The sequence below is a fragment of the Sipha flava genome, unplaced genomic scaffold (genome assembly GCF_003268045.1).
Source record: "Sipha flava isolate LNK unplaced genomic scaffold, YSA_version1 567_pilon_pilon, whole genome shotgun sequence".
Classification (NCBI taxonomy): Eukaryota; Metazoa; Arthropoda; class Insecta; order Hemiptera; family Aphididae; genus Sipha; species Sipha flava.
In genome coordinates this window covers 1-14,652 of record NW_020273548.1, presented here as the reverse complement: position 1 = coordinate 14,652, position 14,652 = coordinate 1, and the positions used below count along the sequence as shown (strand labels likewise).

The 14,652-nt window shown below is 33.1% G+C and overlaps 3 protein-coding genes and 1 pseudogene across 3 annotated transcripts; 2 read left to right on the top strand and 2 right to left on the bottom strand.

Moving 5' to 3' along the window:
• Nucleotides 1-4,659: 4,659 nt before the first annotated feature.
• On the bottom strand, nt 4,660-6,658 carry LOC112691136 (annotated as a pseudogene).
• A 690-nt stretch (nt 6,659-7,348) lies between these two features.
• On the top strand, nt 7,349-8,861 carry LOC112691135. Its single transcript, XM_025565291.1, has 3 exons — nt 7,349-7,392; nt 7,895-8,099; nt 8,181-8,861. Exons 1-3 carry the CDS (start codon nt 7,349-7,351, stop codon nt 8,859-8,861), a joined length of 930 nt encoding a protein of 309 aa, XP_025421076.1.
• Nucleotides 8,085-12,743, top strand: LOC112691147. The gene is made up of 2 exons (XM_025565299.1): nt 8,085-8,947; nt 12,086-12,743. Exon 2 carries the CDS (start codon nt 12,417-12,419, stop codon nt 12,741-12,743), a length of 327 nt encoding a protein of 108 aa, XP_025421084.1. The 5' UTR covers nt 8,085-8,947; nt 12,086-12,416.
• On the bottom strand, nt 10,838-11,636 carry LOC112691134 (protein ALP1-like). The gene is made up of 2 exons (XM_025565290.1): nt 11,599-11,636; nt 10,838-11,408 (listed from the first exon to the last, which is right to left on the bottom strand). Exons 1-2 carry the CDS (start codon nt 11,634-11,636, stop codon nt 10,838-10,840), a joined length of 609 nt encoding a protein of 202 aa, XP_025421075.1.
• Nucleotides 12,744-14,652: the final 1,909 nt, after the last annotated feature.

Below are 14,652 nucleotides of genomic sequence, written 5' to 3'. Positions count from 1 at the left end.
ATTTTGTTATTTTTGTACATTTATTGTATGTTATTTTACTTGTGTCCTAATTATTTTATTTTATATTTACTGTACCTGTAATTCTGCTGTATTTTTAGGCCATCGCCCCTTGTTTATGTTAGCTATCTTATTTTACTGAATTATTATTGTGTACTGTACTAAATAAGGAACTTTTATTCCGTCAATTAATTAATAAATAAATAAATAAATATTAAAAAATGTGAACTTCTTGGTTCACTAATAGCACATATTTCGTTAATAATTTTTAACGTATTCATATTATATTATAGTATCACCTATATCAGTGTTCAGTGGCGTACATTCGATCTTGCTCTGGGGAGGGTTTAACAAAAATAATCATTATCTTTTTGTTTTTCGTTGTACAGATAAATAAGATAAAAACTGCTATAAACAGTTATTATTTTATACAACTATTTTACCAATTTACAATTTACTTTTACATTAGAGTAAATTAATAGCTATTGGAAAATAAAAGCGGCATAGTTAATAAAACTTTTCAAACACCTATCAATATAATTATTTAATTATCATAATATTTGTATAGTTGTATATTTTAAGTTCAAAGCGTAATAATGAAACTACGAATATATTACACGTCATCAATAATAAAACAATTTTCTTTTTTTTCTTTTTTTTTTTGGCCCTGGGGGGGGGGTTTGAACCCGGAAACCCTCCCCGTATGTACGCCACTGTCAGTGTTTCTTAACCTTTTTGATATCACGGAACACCAGGCAATAATTTTTTTTTTTCATGCGGAACCCCTCTTAAAATATCTTTAAAAAAGAAGGGTACACAAAACATGGCGATAAGCGGTAACATTTGCAATGCACTAAACTATAGTGATTAAAATACTAAATACAGCAAAATACAATTAAATTATTTATTTAGAATTTAGATTTTAGATTATATTGAGAAGTAACATTATATATTTTGATTAGATTAAATTTATATTAATGGGATGGTTGCGCTTGAATATGACTGCATATGTTATTAATATCTGGAGTAAGGTTTGTTAATGAAAGTCTTAGTGTCGGCGTCACATTCAATTTATTTCGATATTTAGTCTTGGTTGCAGTGACTGCTGAGAATCCACTTTCACATAAGTATGTTGAAGGAAAAGGAAGTAGGATTCCCAACGCCTTTTCACTTAATATTTTCACTTAATTCGCTGTGAACTTCTATCCAAAATTTATCTAGAGATGAATTGTTTTTTTAAGTTTTTCAACGTGACGTCCGAGGAAAGATCTGCCAACATATCCTCTTCATTCGTAGATAGAGTATTTGTTGAGCTATTGGCACTGAATGGATCCAAAATCCATAAGAAACCATCTCTTGGGTCTTGATTTGAAGGGAAATACTCTTCAAATTTAAGAGACAACATATTCAAATGATTAACAATAATCAGTTTAAGATGAGTAATACTGTAATCTTCATTATTCTCGTTCACCCCACTCATGAACTCCATTAAGGTGCTGAACATTTCAAAAAAGTTGTTTTCAATTCTTGTGATCCACAGCTTAAATTTTTTTTTTTTGCCCTTCTATTTTACTGTAACTGTGAAACATGGTTTTCTGTGTTCCTTGAAGAGACAGGTTTAGCTCATTCAAAAGTTGAAATATGCCTGCAAGATAACATAATTTCATATTCCAATCTATGTCTTTGAAGTACGGAACCAGGTTACAATTTTTGCTTGATAAAAATATTATTATTTCTTCTCTAAATTGTCGGGGGTCGTCTCTGTACGGTCCGACGTTGTAGTTGAGGTGCTGATGTAAGGTCACAGAAATGCGCAAAATGAAGGAGAAAAGAGAAGAAAAAAAAACAGCGATGTCAATGGTACTGGCCGGCGGCCGTTTATTGCTCGCACAAACACGAAAAAGAACTTGCGAACTGTTGACGGCGCGAGAAAACACGACGACACTGGACTTGTCGGTTTAGACACGATGTCAAAACAAGCGATACAATTTGGATAAAATAACAAGCGAGAGAACAAAACTAAATAATAAAAGAAAATAACACCAATGGTTGCATGTGGTTTTACAAAAGAGGAAAAAAAAAAAAAAAATGAATGTAACGTACAAGATCACGCGTATGGTCCGTTCGGGTGTACGGAGTTCGAAGAACAACCCGACCGGACCGGTTGGGTCGTATTCCGTGCGGGCGTCGTCGCGACCGTTCGCGTCCCCTGTCCATCGATGGATGGGGGAGGATACAATGTGTGCTTTGTATATTTGGAGCTACTTGTTTCATTTTTGCGACTAGTCCTGCATGCCTACCAGTCATATTAGCCGCGCCATCAGTACAAATTGAGATATCATCTTTAAATCTGTACTTAAGAAGCAATCAGACAATGCAGAAAAAATTTCAGCACCAGTTGTATGTTTCTTCAGTTCCAAGCAGTTCAAGAATTCTTTGATTTCTTTTTCGTCCCAGTCCACATACCGAATATAAATATGTAGCAGTGCTTTATCAGTAATGTCAGTTGACTCATCTAATTGAAGAGCATAGAGCTTTGACCTTTTTATTTTTCTTATAAGTTGCTGATGAACATCATCGCTCATCATAGTCATGCGATTTGAAACTGTATCATTAGAAAGAGGTATTGTTTTTATTTTTTTAGCAGCTTTATCTCCAAAAAGTGTAAGGTTGGCATCGACCATACAAGGCATAATTAAGATTATTAATTAAGATGATCCCGAATCGAGGAGGACTCGGGCAGTTACTTTCTCATTCCGAACATCGTTTATGGTAACTATTGCTGTCGACAACATGGCTACTTCTTTTCCTTTTATATTGTCATTAGTACTTATCTGTTCTTTACAAACAACTGCAGCTTCTTCAGCAACTTCAGGACTGATCGGTAAATCATTGCTTATTTCTTGTACAAGTATCATGTTGTTGGAAAATGCTTCTTCTTGTTCCTCTTCTTCTAAGTGCAATTTACTATTGTGTCGCTTATTACACCTTTGACAACCAGCACTACGATATGTAGATGCTCTATGACCACTTCGTAAACAGTTAAGACAAACATTTGCTGCTCGAGCCGTTTTCACTTTGTTAGGAGTTCTCATTTTTAAGAACCGTGCACACTGATACAAAGCATGTGGAATTTTGCATATGTGACATTTATTAATTGTTTATTTGATAGTCATTGAGTTATCCTGAAATGTTGTAAACGACCTTCGTGACCCTTGAACTGATAAATGATTACTCGGTACCTTAGATTGACTTTTTGATACTTCAACAGCATCAAGTGTGTGACACCGATGAGAAAGAAATTTATCAAATTCCATCCAAGTGGGTACGCTGGTGTCCTTTCTGGACACTTTACATTCCATCAACGATCTAGTATCTAATTTTGAGGCAGCAGGGAACACTAAAGGAGTGCTCCAACCATCAACTTTTTCTCCAACTGCCGTTAACGCACCTAAGTGTCTTGTAAATGTATTATAAAAGCACCGTAATTCTGTTGCTGATTCTTTTTCAAGCCGTTGAACTGCGAAGAGTTTGGATAAATGTGACTGCAATTAGACGTTTATTTTCAAAACGTTTAGTGAGTAACTCCCAAGCTACTTGGTAATTTACGTCGGTGATCTCTAAACTATTAATCAATTGTGCAGCAGACCCTGAAAGAGCTAATCGCAGATATTGGAGTTTTTGTACAGCTGCAATGTTTTTTTTATCGACCATCACAGTAAAGCTGTCTCGAAATAATTGCCAATTCTCGTAGCCCACGGAAAACTCTGGTAGACTAATACGAGGCAGCTGAAATAGTTGACTATCATTTTATTGATATATTTGAGTTGATGTTGGTACGTTTATTAGCCGATGATTTTCACTTTCCTCCGAAGCGGCAGCTTGGATAGAAAAGAAGTCGTTTTCAAACATTGTCCGTTCACTTTGCTGATCCGCGAAATCATCGAACTCTTCGATCTCCGTTTGAACTGCATCAAATTCATCATATAATGCGTTCAACTTATCACATCGAAGCTTCAACTCAGTGAAATTTCTTTTATCATTTTTTAAAAATCCATTAAAAAATGTACAAAATCGAGTTAACTTCCCTTTAATAACTCCCCATCTCCTTATTGCTTCCTTCAAATTGTCGTTCGAATTTTTTTCATTGAATGCCATTCAAATACTTTGTAATAACAATCTGATTTACTTAAATTATGTTATGATATTACACTTGGTTTAATAACCACGCTCTGCTACCAATGTTGCCTTTTGGGCCTATTACGCTTATATTTGTTATCAGACTAAAGGAGTCAATATAGGCAACCCAATGTGAGCTATCCGTATATGATGATATAGGCAACGCACGACACGACGACGATGATAGGAAGGAGATACTTAAAAATTACGGGACTAAGGAACATGAGTTTAATTATCGGGGAGGGGGGGTCTCTGTGGTCGAATCGGTTTGGTGCAATGACCACAGAGCTCACACACAAATCGGACGACCTTATAAATTAAACATTTAATCACACCTTACAAACTAACTTAAAATTACGTGATGACTAGAAGATGATGGTAACTGCAATTTAATGAAAATACTAAACATGTTTAAATATTTTATAAACACAGCAAAATATAAATTTAAAAAAAGTTCATTTGACTAGGTTTATAAAACAAGTTTTAGTCTTCAATAAGAAAATCTTGGCAATTAGTATCTTCAGTCATATTTTCTGTGATTGGGTATAGATTAAATGATATAATTTTGTCCAGCATTTCTTTGAAAGGTTGAAAACTAATACAATTTCTTTTACTTTTCTTAATACATTCACTTGTAATTACGGTTGCTGAAACCGTGCTAGTTATTAATTTATTTCTCGATTTGGTTTTTACCGAATTGATTTTACGATATTTTCTTTCACATGTTGCATTTGAATGTGGAAGGCATAGTACTGATAAGGAAAATACTGCAAGATCTTTGTATTGCTCACATTCTAAGTCTTTTATGTAAGTCCAAAATCTATCTGGTTCTTTTTCATTAATTATATTATCATTAAGTTTGTATAATGGTAAACTACACTATTGATCATCAATTGTTTGTATAATATTATTATCATCTATATTCATCATCCTTGGAAGATATTGCATGAGATTATATATTGAAAGATATATGTCTCTTTTACTTGTTGATAAAGCAACTGAAGGATTTAACGCATTTAATAATGGTAAAATTGGATTAGAAAAGTCGTATCTCTTTATGATTTTTAGACAATTTACTTTTAGAAAGTCAGTAGATCTATTGTAGAATTCATTCAGTAAATCTGGCCTCTTTGTTACTGAATCTGTTTTGACACGATTTAAAACTGTAACTCCTAGATATACAGTAGATGCTTTTAATAACTGATTTTCATCACTAGGATTTTTTTGCTTAAATCAGTTTTCATAACATAATCTCTTTTCATATAGCAAAGTAATATATCTTTGTAAACGACTTCTATTTTTTTCATTTAATGTTGTTATACTACATTCTCTGTTTGAAAAAAATGATTTAAAGACGTGCATTTTGGAAGAATCCACTATAGGAAGTAAAAATAAATCTTGGTAAAAGGATAATTTAACTGCATATAATGTTTTCTGTCGAAATTAATTTTTCAAAAAGCCATTTAAAGTCGTGCCTTTATCTACTAGTTCCAAATTTGTTTAATCAAATACTTGTAATAAATCCCAGAAACGTGAAACAATCGTTTTACATTCAAAATCCTAAAATCAAACTACAACACACGTAGTTGATTGGCACGCTATGTCTGTAAACTCATCAATCATTATTGAACATTTTGAAATATGTAATTTTTCACATAAAATTTATTTTTCAACTGGGGCTTTAACATTTTTTATGATATTAGTAGCTTTTGTACGCTTAAGTTTTATTTTTTGACAAATTAATGAGTCTGGAAATATTTCCTTCAGTAATGGAACTAAATGGTCGATGAGTAAAAACGCACAATTTTGTGCGAATAAAGCACACAGTATGATTTCTGCAGTTTTAACTTTGTCAGCAACTGGATCTGGCGTATTCAACATAAATGGGGAAAATATATTTTGTGAAACTTGAGTAGCATTTACCGCATTTGCATGGCCTTTACTCAATGCACATTTCTTTATAGAACTAGTTTCAGATATAAAACTTACTTGGCTTTAAACGCATCGTTTTTATCGGGTTTCAGCCAACCTTTGTACAATTTTTCATTCTCCCACTCATGGCGGTATTTTTGTTTCCGGTGTTTTGGTTTTTCATGTTTCGGTAGTTCATTTCAAATTAACCTCTTTATTTTCGGAATAGAAGGCCCATCAGATAAATTCTGTAATATTAAAATGTGTCATCATTTTTATATAGTTTATTCAATGTAATACAGTTAGTCGATAAGCAAAAAAATCTAACGCTAAGTATCAATGCGTAACATTAAAGAACAAATGTAAAAATAATGCGTAAAAAATAATTAACCTTTATTATAAACTAACAAACCTTTGGAGTATCCTCAATTTCAAACATAGCTACTGTTATTTTAAAAAACGTGATTTTAACTATAACCAGACACCAGCAGGCAGTATGTTGAAAAGAAGAATTGATGACGAATCCGGAATCTGTGAAACAGCGTCGAATACTCGGATTATAATTACCCATGATAAAGTTTAATGATTAGGAATTTCCAAAATTAATAATATATAAATATATAATAGTTTATAACAATTATTATATATTATAATATCACAATTCACAATTTAAGATATTATCATATTTTCATATTCCAGATTAACTTTATGATAACGTTATTTTATGACCACGATTTAAGATAGTCTTTAATCACTTTAGTAGTAGGGGAAAGGTGTACAAAGTGGCCATAGCGGGTTAAGTGGTCATGTCATATTATTCTGTCATTAATAAATAAACAGCTGATTATAGCATGTGGATTGATTCATTGTTATCATATTTATGAACTGATAAACTACTAAAGATAATAACATTTGCCGTTTTCGTTTAAAATAAAAATTTCATTTTTGATGCTGATGATGTAAGGTAAGTGTTCCGAATAAATAATTATATTTATAAACATTGTAATAAATATACCAAAATTATTTTTTTTTCCGAAATCTACATAAGTATTTATATATTATAGAATTGATTTAAGTTAATTAAGTTAATAGGATTAATATTTTTTTAAATAGTAAATTTAACATTAAGTAAAGGGCAAAGTGGTCACTATGGTAACCAGTTTACCCGCATGCCAAATATTTTTCACTTTTATTATTTATACTTAATAATTATTATTGTTATTAGTTATGCATGTGATTAATTAATTATGGTATAGTGATAATGTCATATGAAGACTTCTATGGACCTAATAATTGCTTAACCATGTAGCTAGGGGGGGGGGCAATAAATATCATAATAGAATCAGTACTATTAATATGATTAAAAACTATAAAATTAATAAAAAAATACTCAAACAAATAATTCTTAGGTACAATCAGTATGTAGTTATTGTATGTGTTAAATTATAGAAATGTTAAGATGCCTACTAACTATAAGAGAACATCAATGTAACAAAGCTGGAATGCAGTTAGTATGAAAAAAGCAAATCAAGCTGTTCAAAATTAAAATGTTAGCTACAATAAAGCTGCCAAACTCTTCAACGTCCCAAGAACTACATTAAAAAGAAGAGCTAACAATATTAATATTTATGCAACAGGTATATGTATAGTTATATTATAATAGGTAGAATATACTTTATATACAATCTAATAGAGGTATATAATTGTATTTATTCAGGTAATAAAAAAATTCTTGGCAGATTTCGGGCAGTGTTCACTAATGAACAAAAACAAGAAATTATAAATTATTTAATTGATATGGAAAAAGATTTTATGGACTAACAATAACTAATATCCAAACATTGGCTTATGAACTAGCAGAAAAAAATAATATTTCACATAACTTCAACACTACAAAAAAAATTGCTGGTAAAGACTGGGTAAAAGGATTCCGAAAGCACCACCTAGAGATAACACTTAGATCTCCAGGAGCTACATCCTCTGCTAGAGCTCAGGCATTTAACCGCCCAAATGTGATGAAATTTTTTATCATATTACAAAATGTTCAACAAATAAAAAACTTCTTACCACACCGAATTTTTAATGTTGATGAGACAGGATTAACCACTGTAAAATCAAAATGTTCAAATATTTTGGCATTAAAAGGTAGAAGACAAGTTGGTTCATTAACTTCAGTTGAGAGGGGATTATTGTCAACAATTTTAGTCTGTAAATCAGCTGGTGGACATTTTATACCACCTATGATCATTTTTCCAAGGGTGCGAATGAAAACCGAACTACAGGATAGCGCTCCTCCAGGAACTATCTTTCATTACCACCCATCTGGATGGATGCAATTAGATATTTTTACAGAATGGTTCCAACATTTTTTAAATCATGCTAAACCAACTGCAGAAGATCATGTTCTTCTTATATTAGATGGACATATGACTCACACAAGGAATGTATACTTTATTGATTTAGCAAGAAACAATTATACCACTGTTGTGTACTTACCACCATATTGCAGTCATAAGTTTCAGCCATTGGACGTCTCTTTTATGGGACCTCTAAATACTTATTATGTTCAGGCAATTGAGAAGTTTCTACGAAATAACCCAGGAAGAGTTGTAACACAATTTCAAGTGAGTAAAATTTTTGGTGAAACTTACATTAAAGCTGTGACTCCTGCAACTGCAATAAACGGTTTCAAAAAATGTGGAATTGTGCCATTAGATCCAAATATATTTGAAGATACAGATTTTATTGCTACTCAAACTACAGATATTTTCTAATAGATCCACTAATAGCTGAAATTTCAATAAATGAAAACGAAACAATTGACAAACCAAAAGATAACCAATCTAATTAATTTTACACTGTAAGTCCAATGCATGTTTGTTTATGCAATAATTATGTAACATGTGCGGACGCTCGGTATCTTACTTATCTTATTAAGATTACTATTCATATTATTATTATTATTTAAATGAGATATCGAGTTTGTTCGCGCATGTTACGTGGTAAATAATGTATTATTTTTATTTTTAATTGTCACCGAATTTCGGATTGTCGTCACCAGGCTAAATCCATCGCGCCAACGGACGCCGTTATCGGTGCACCTACCTATAAAAGGCACGGTGGCGTGATGGAAAGTCACCATTTACTGTCTCTCCGGTATTGTAGTAAGACCTTCCCAGGCAGACTTACATAACATTGGAAGACAGTATCCCCCCGACCTCGACGAACGATATATTTATGTTGGTCAGTGGTGTAATAGTCGGAGTTATTCTGGCATTGCATCGATCAGCATAACCATCAGTTTATGGGGCAATAGAGTAATTCCGGCATTGCACCGACTGAAGTATCGTTCGTTCGAGGTCTTTATTCCCGTCGACGCGACCTATTCGTTATTCGTATAAGCTCTCCGAGCACAAATATATTATTCGTGTCATTAAAGCTCTCCGAGCACAATTCTTAGGTCGCGCGCACATTGAATGCGTTTTCGTACGAATTTGATTCGTGCGAACTTGTACGTACACGCACGAACGATCCCGATCTACCAAATACTATGTGAGCGCGGAGACTTGGTGCGATTTGTTCGTATGTATACGTACGTGTAACTTTGACGTACGAAAACAATCCTAACTTGTCCGGATTTCATTAACGTTCGTACGCCGGCAATGGATAAATGAATAAATTAAATAAAATGGATAATGAAAAATTTATTAATTTAATTTACCAACACACATGTTTGTGGGATCAAAGCGATTCAATGTATCACTTACGTCGACGCGGCACACAGGTGATGGTGTGTGTGTGTGCACGGTCGCGGTGCGGTGAGCCGAAAGTTTAACAAAAAAAGAAAGAAAAACAGAAACGACCTCGGTTTGTGGTGGCACAATGTATATGTATATTTAACACACAAGTTAAATAAAAAGAAATAATAATAATAATAATGAAGAAAAACGTACACCGCACAGAGATGTCACAAATCAAAAAAAATACAATAAGGTCGGGAACGTGTGAGTAGTGTCTCGGTACACGATCTCGGAAAAACAGCCCGGTTATGTGGTGGTACCTGTCGGACGTCGTAGCGATCGCTCGCGTCCCCTGACCGGTGATGGATGGGTGGACGGGGGTCGCTGCGGCGTTGCGTGCCGCGGAGTGGTGGTTGATGAGAGAGATAAGGACACGGTCGGCGACTGCCGTTTCGGTAACGGCTGCCGCACGGGTCCGCGTCAACGTGACCTTCATCGCAAGGCATGGCGAGAGAAATATCCGAAGAAATGGAAATACCTGTTAAATACAATTTATTAAATGTATTTAATACTAAATATTAATATTAGATAATATTAATTTATTAGATTTTACTAAATACTATACAATTTATTAAAATATATTATTTATTACGTTATTATTACAAATTTTAACATTTATTTATGATAAACAGATGGAGTATATGATAATTAATTATAAAATGTGTTTTGATAAAAATAGTTTTTAAGTGTTTCCCTGACATAGCGAGCCCTCGATGCGCTTCTATTCTCTCCTGCAGTCATGAATCTATTTCTGTTTTCATTTAGTGGTCGTCGTATTTCCGTAGGTAAATCATTAATACCTTCCTTATCAATTATAATATTATGAAGTAAACATATAAACTTTATTATGACATCCGCACGGTCGGTATTTACCTCAATTGCTTTTAATAACAATCGCCACTTGCTACTCAGAATACCAAAGGTACACTCAACAACTTGCCTTGCATTTGTTAAGCGTTTGTTAAATATTTCTTCTTCTGGGCCCAAATTTTTTGGTGATAAGGGCGCATTAGATAGGTCTTTAACGGGTAAGCTTCATCACCAACTAAGAAGTGAGGTAAAGCTATGTTACTTCCAGGTAATACTTTTTCTTGGTTTGCGTTGAGAGCACCATTTTCCAATTGTTGTGAAAGATTTGAATGCGAAAATATTCCACCGTCACTCTCTTTACCATAGGCTCCCATATCTACAGCAAGAAATCTATAGTTTGCATCCACAACAGCTTGCAATACAATGGAGAAAAAGCACTTATAATTACGGAACATGCTGCCAGAATGCGCTGGTGCGTTAATCCGTATATGTTTACCATCAATGCTGCCAGAGCAATTAGGAAATCCCCATTTGGTCCAAAAATCATTAGTAATATTGTCCATATCTTCGCTTGATGGAAACTTCATATGAATAGCAGAAAGATTTTCCCAAATAGCGTTACACGTTTCATGTGTAATACAACCAATGGTATTGTCTGAAATCCTAAATAAATATGCAAGAGCTCTGAACGATGAACCTGTGGCTAAAAACCTGAAATAATAAACATTTTAGATTCGGAGTGAAACGAAGAATGGAGTCCATTTCTTTAGCCCACCAAATTAGAATTTTCTAATTCTTTCCCAGCCAATCGCTTGTGCACCAATACTCACCGAGTTATCGCCAAATCAAATTGAATGGCTGTAGAAACAACATCCCTCCGTACAATTTCGAATTTTCAAACTCTTTTGATCCAATCGTTTGCGTACTATGTCCTGTCATCTGTGCTTCATAATTAAAATTAATCAAATAGAAAAACTAGGTACCAATATTCTATATTTAAGGTAAACAATATAGGTACTAAAACGTATTTAAAAAAAAATATTTATTCTAAAATTACAAATATCAATTGTGTTCTATTAATGTAATTGAAATAATTGCTATACTCGAAGAGCGTTTGTTTATCTATTTGATTAATTTTAATTATAAAACACAGATGACAGGACTTAGTGCGCAAACGATTGGATCAAAAGAGTTTGAAAATTCGAAATTGTACGGAGGGATGTCGTTTCTACAGCTCCTTCAATCTGATTTGGCGATAACTTGATGAGTATTGGTGCACAAACAATTGGTTGGGAAAGAATTAGAAAATTCGAATTGGGGGGGGGGGGGCTAGGGAAATGGACCCCGAGGAATATATTGATTTTAAAAGTATGTATTTTTCATTTCAGTTGATGAGCTAAAAAAAAAGTGGCGAGGATTACGAGACACTTTCGGGAAAGAACTTAAAAAAGTCAACAGCAAAAAATCTGGTCAAGCAGCTGTTTCAGAAACTGACTCCAGAAGGCCTTATTTTAAGAATCTGTTGTTTCTTCGAGGTACAATGTCTCGAAGGGATCTTAAAAGTAGCGTTCCCGATAACAGTGACATATCTGATGAGGAGTTATTGACACAAACAAGTACAAGTTCAAACTTTACGGCTTCGTCATCCAACTGTCAATCGCCGGAAGTAAATGCCGAACAAACTCCAAAGAAAACATTTAAATCTCCATTAAAAAAAAAATGAAAAGGAGTCAGACAGATGATATTGATACAAGACTATTGCAAATTGAAGAAGAGAAGTTAAAATGCTTTCAAAAAAGTGCAAATGATCCTGATGCTCAGTTTCTAATGAGCCTTCTACCATTTTTAAAAGATATTCCTAAACATCGTAAACTAATGGTACGAGCAAAATTACAGCAAGTTCTTATGGATGAACAACATTCCATAACATCAGTGGGAATATATGATAATTCTAGTGATTCGAGTCAATACAGTGTTTTTCAACAATTGCCAGAAGATGATCTTACTCACTACGTCACGCAATTCAACCCAAACAATAATAATTAGTTCATTTATATGCATATATTTTGCTTTTAATAATGATATCTTATCAATAAAAATCATATGATAATTATTAAAAAAAATTTAAGTGTTGAATTTTTTATGATTATAATTAAATATATTATTTCCTTACCTCAAAGTTACTATTAATCGTTCCTCAGGAGATATTGTGTCGCGAAAGTTACTGAATTTTGTCAGGTTAGGTCGTATAACTTTTAAAATATATTCAAAAGTTTCTTTCTTCATGCGTAAATAGCCGTGAAACAGTATGTGGTCATTATATAAGTCTTCCATAATATGATGAAATTCACCGAATTCATTTCTTTTTAAATATATTTCCCGTACCCATTCAGTTCTACGATAATGATGACGACGCAGCCGTCTCCGGATTAGAAGAGAATTATCTTGAAGGTACAGATTATTCATTATTGCGTTCTAAGGACGTCACGATTGCGATATCACCGGAACACTGACTATTTTACGAAAAAAAACGTATTCAATGTGCGCAATCAATTCGTACCAGTATTCGTACGTTTTCGTACGAAACAAATTCGTACACAATGTGCGCGCGGCCTTATAATAAAAAAAATACACAATTTTCTTAATCATTAGTGTTTCTTCTTTTTTTTGTACGTTTTTCCGAACGTTACAATGTTATTCCTATACCTAAAACAAATGTTATGTCACGGTCAACTAACAGAAAAAAAGGAACAGCTGTTATTTTAACATCTAGTCCATATAAGGCAGAATTAGAGGCTTCAAAAAGCCTAACACCACCCAAAAATGTTTATTTAATAATAAAAAAAAAATTCAACATGCAAACGCAAAAAAAAAAGAAGTTTCTATAAACACTCAAACTACTAATAACGAAGATAGTGATGCTGAATGTCCATATTGTGGAGGATCATTTTCTCAATCAAAATCGAATGAAGGCTGGGTAAGATGTATAAAATACATAAAATGGTGTCATGATGGTTGTGCTGGATGTGAAGATGTCAGTTTTATCTGTGATTTTTGTAAAACATTGTCAAAAGCTTATTAGTTTTTGTATGTTTTACAAAATTGTTCTAGTTTCCGAGAAAAAAGGTATGATTTGCTTATGTATTTTTAAAATTATATTATGTTATGTATATTTTATAAAATTGTTCTTGTTCCTATGAAAGTACAAAGTCTGATTAGTTTGTTAATTAATTTAAAAAATATAAATATAAAACAAGATTGGAATTAAATGACTTATTTATATAAGAAAAAAATGTTTAAGAATATAAGTTATATATGATTATATTATTAAATAATGAATAATAATAAAAGACATTTTAAGCTGGCGGTCAAAGTGGACATTAACTAACACTTTGTCCACCTAGGTGGTCAATTTTGTAAATTTTTAAAAAATTAAAAATTCTTTTTATCTATTTGCCTAAAGTTTTTTCTAATTACAAATTATAATTCCTGACATATTCTTGTACACAACCTTGACGCGGACCCGTGCGGCAGCCGTTACCGAAATGGCAGTCGCCGACCGTGTCCTTATCTCTCTCATCAACCACCACTCCGCGACACACGTCGCAGCGACACCCTGTCCTCCCATCCATCACCCGGACAGGGGACGCGAGCGGTCGCTACGACGTCCGACAGTTACCACCACGTCAGTGTTGCCAGGTGTACGATAATTATCGTATTTGTACGATTATTATTGCCATTGTACGATGTACGATACTTAATCAACTATCGTACAAGAAAATACGATAATTTAGTGTTTTTAAAGGTGTTTATGAAAATATAAAGAAACCCTATCAATTTAATTTTATTTTTAATCAAATTTACCATTTTTTTTTTTTTTTAACAAATTATTATAACCAAATGTTATCTTGTTACCACGGTTTTATACCACATACCACCGAAATGTTTTATCTAT

Bases quoted from the DNA above. Each gene is read 5' to 3' on its own strand.
- LOC112691135 (XM_025565291.1), top strand. From the start codon at position 7,349: ATGTCATATGAAGACTTCTATGGACCTAATAATTGCTTAACCAT. The intron at 7,393-7,894 runs GTAGCTAGGGGG...ATATGGAAAAAG, and splicing joins CCTAATAATTGCTTAACCAT to ATTTTATGGACTAACAATAA. The intron at 8,100-8,180 runs GTGATGAAATTT...AATGTTGATGAG, and splicing joins AGGCATTTAACCGCCCAAAT to ACAGGATTAACCACTGTAAA.
- LOC112691134 (XM_025565290.1), bottom strand. From the start codon at position 11,636: ATGACAGGACATAGTACGCAAACGATTGGATCAAAAGA. The intron at 11,409-11,598 runs GTTTGAAAATTC...TTATTATTTCAG, and splicing joins CAAACGATTGGATCAAAAGA to GTTTTTAGCCACAGGTTCAT.
- LOC112691147 (XM_025565299.1), top strand. From the start codon at position 12,417: ATGAAAAGGAGTCAGACAGATGATATTGATACAAGACTATTGCAAATT.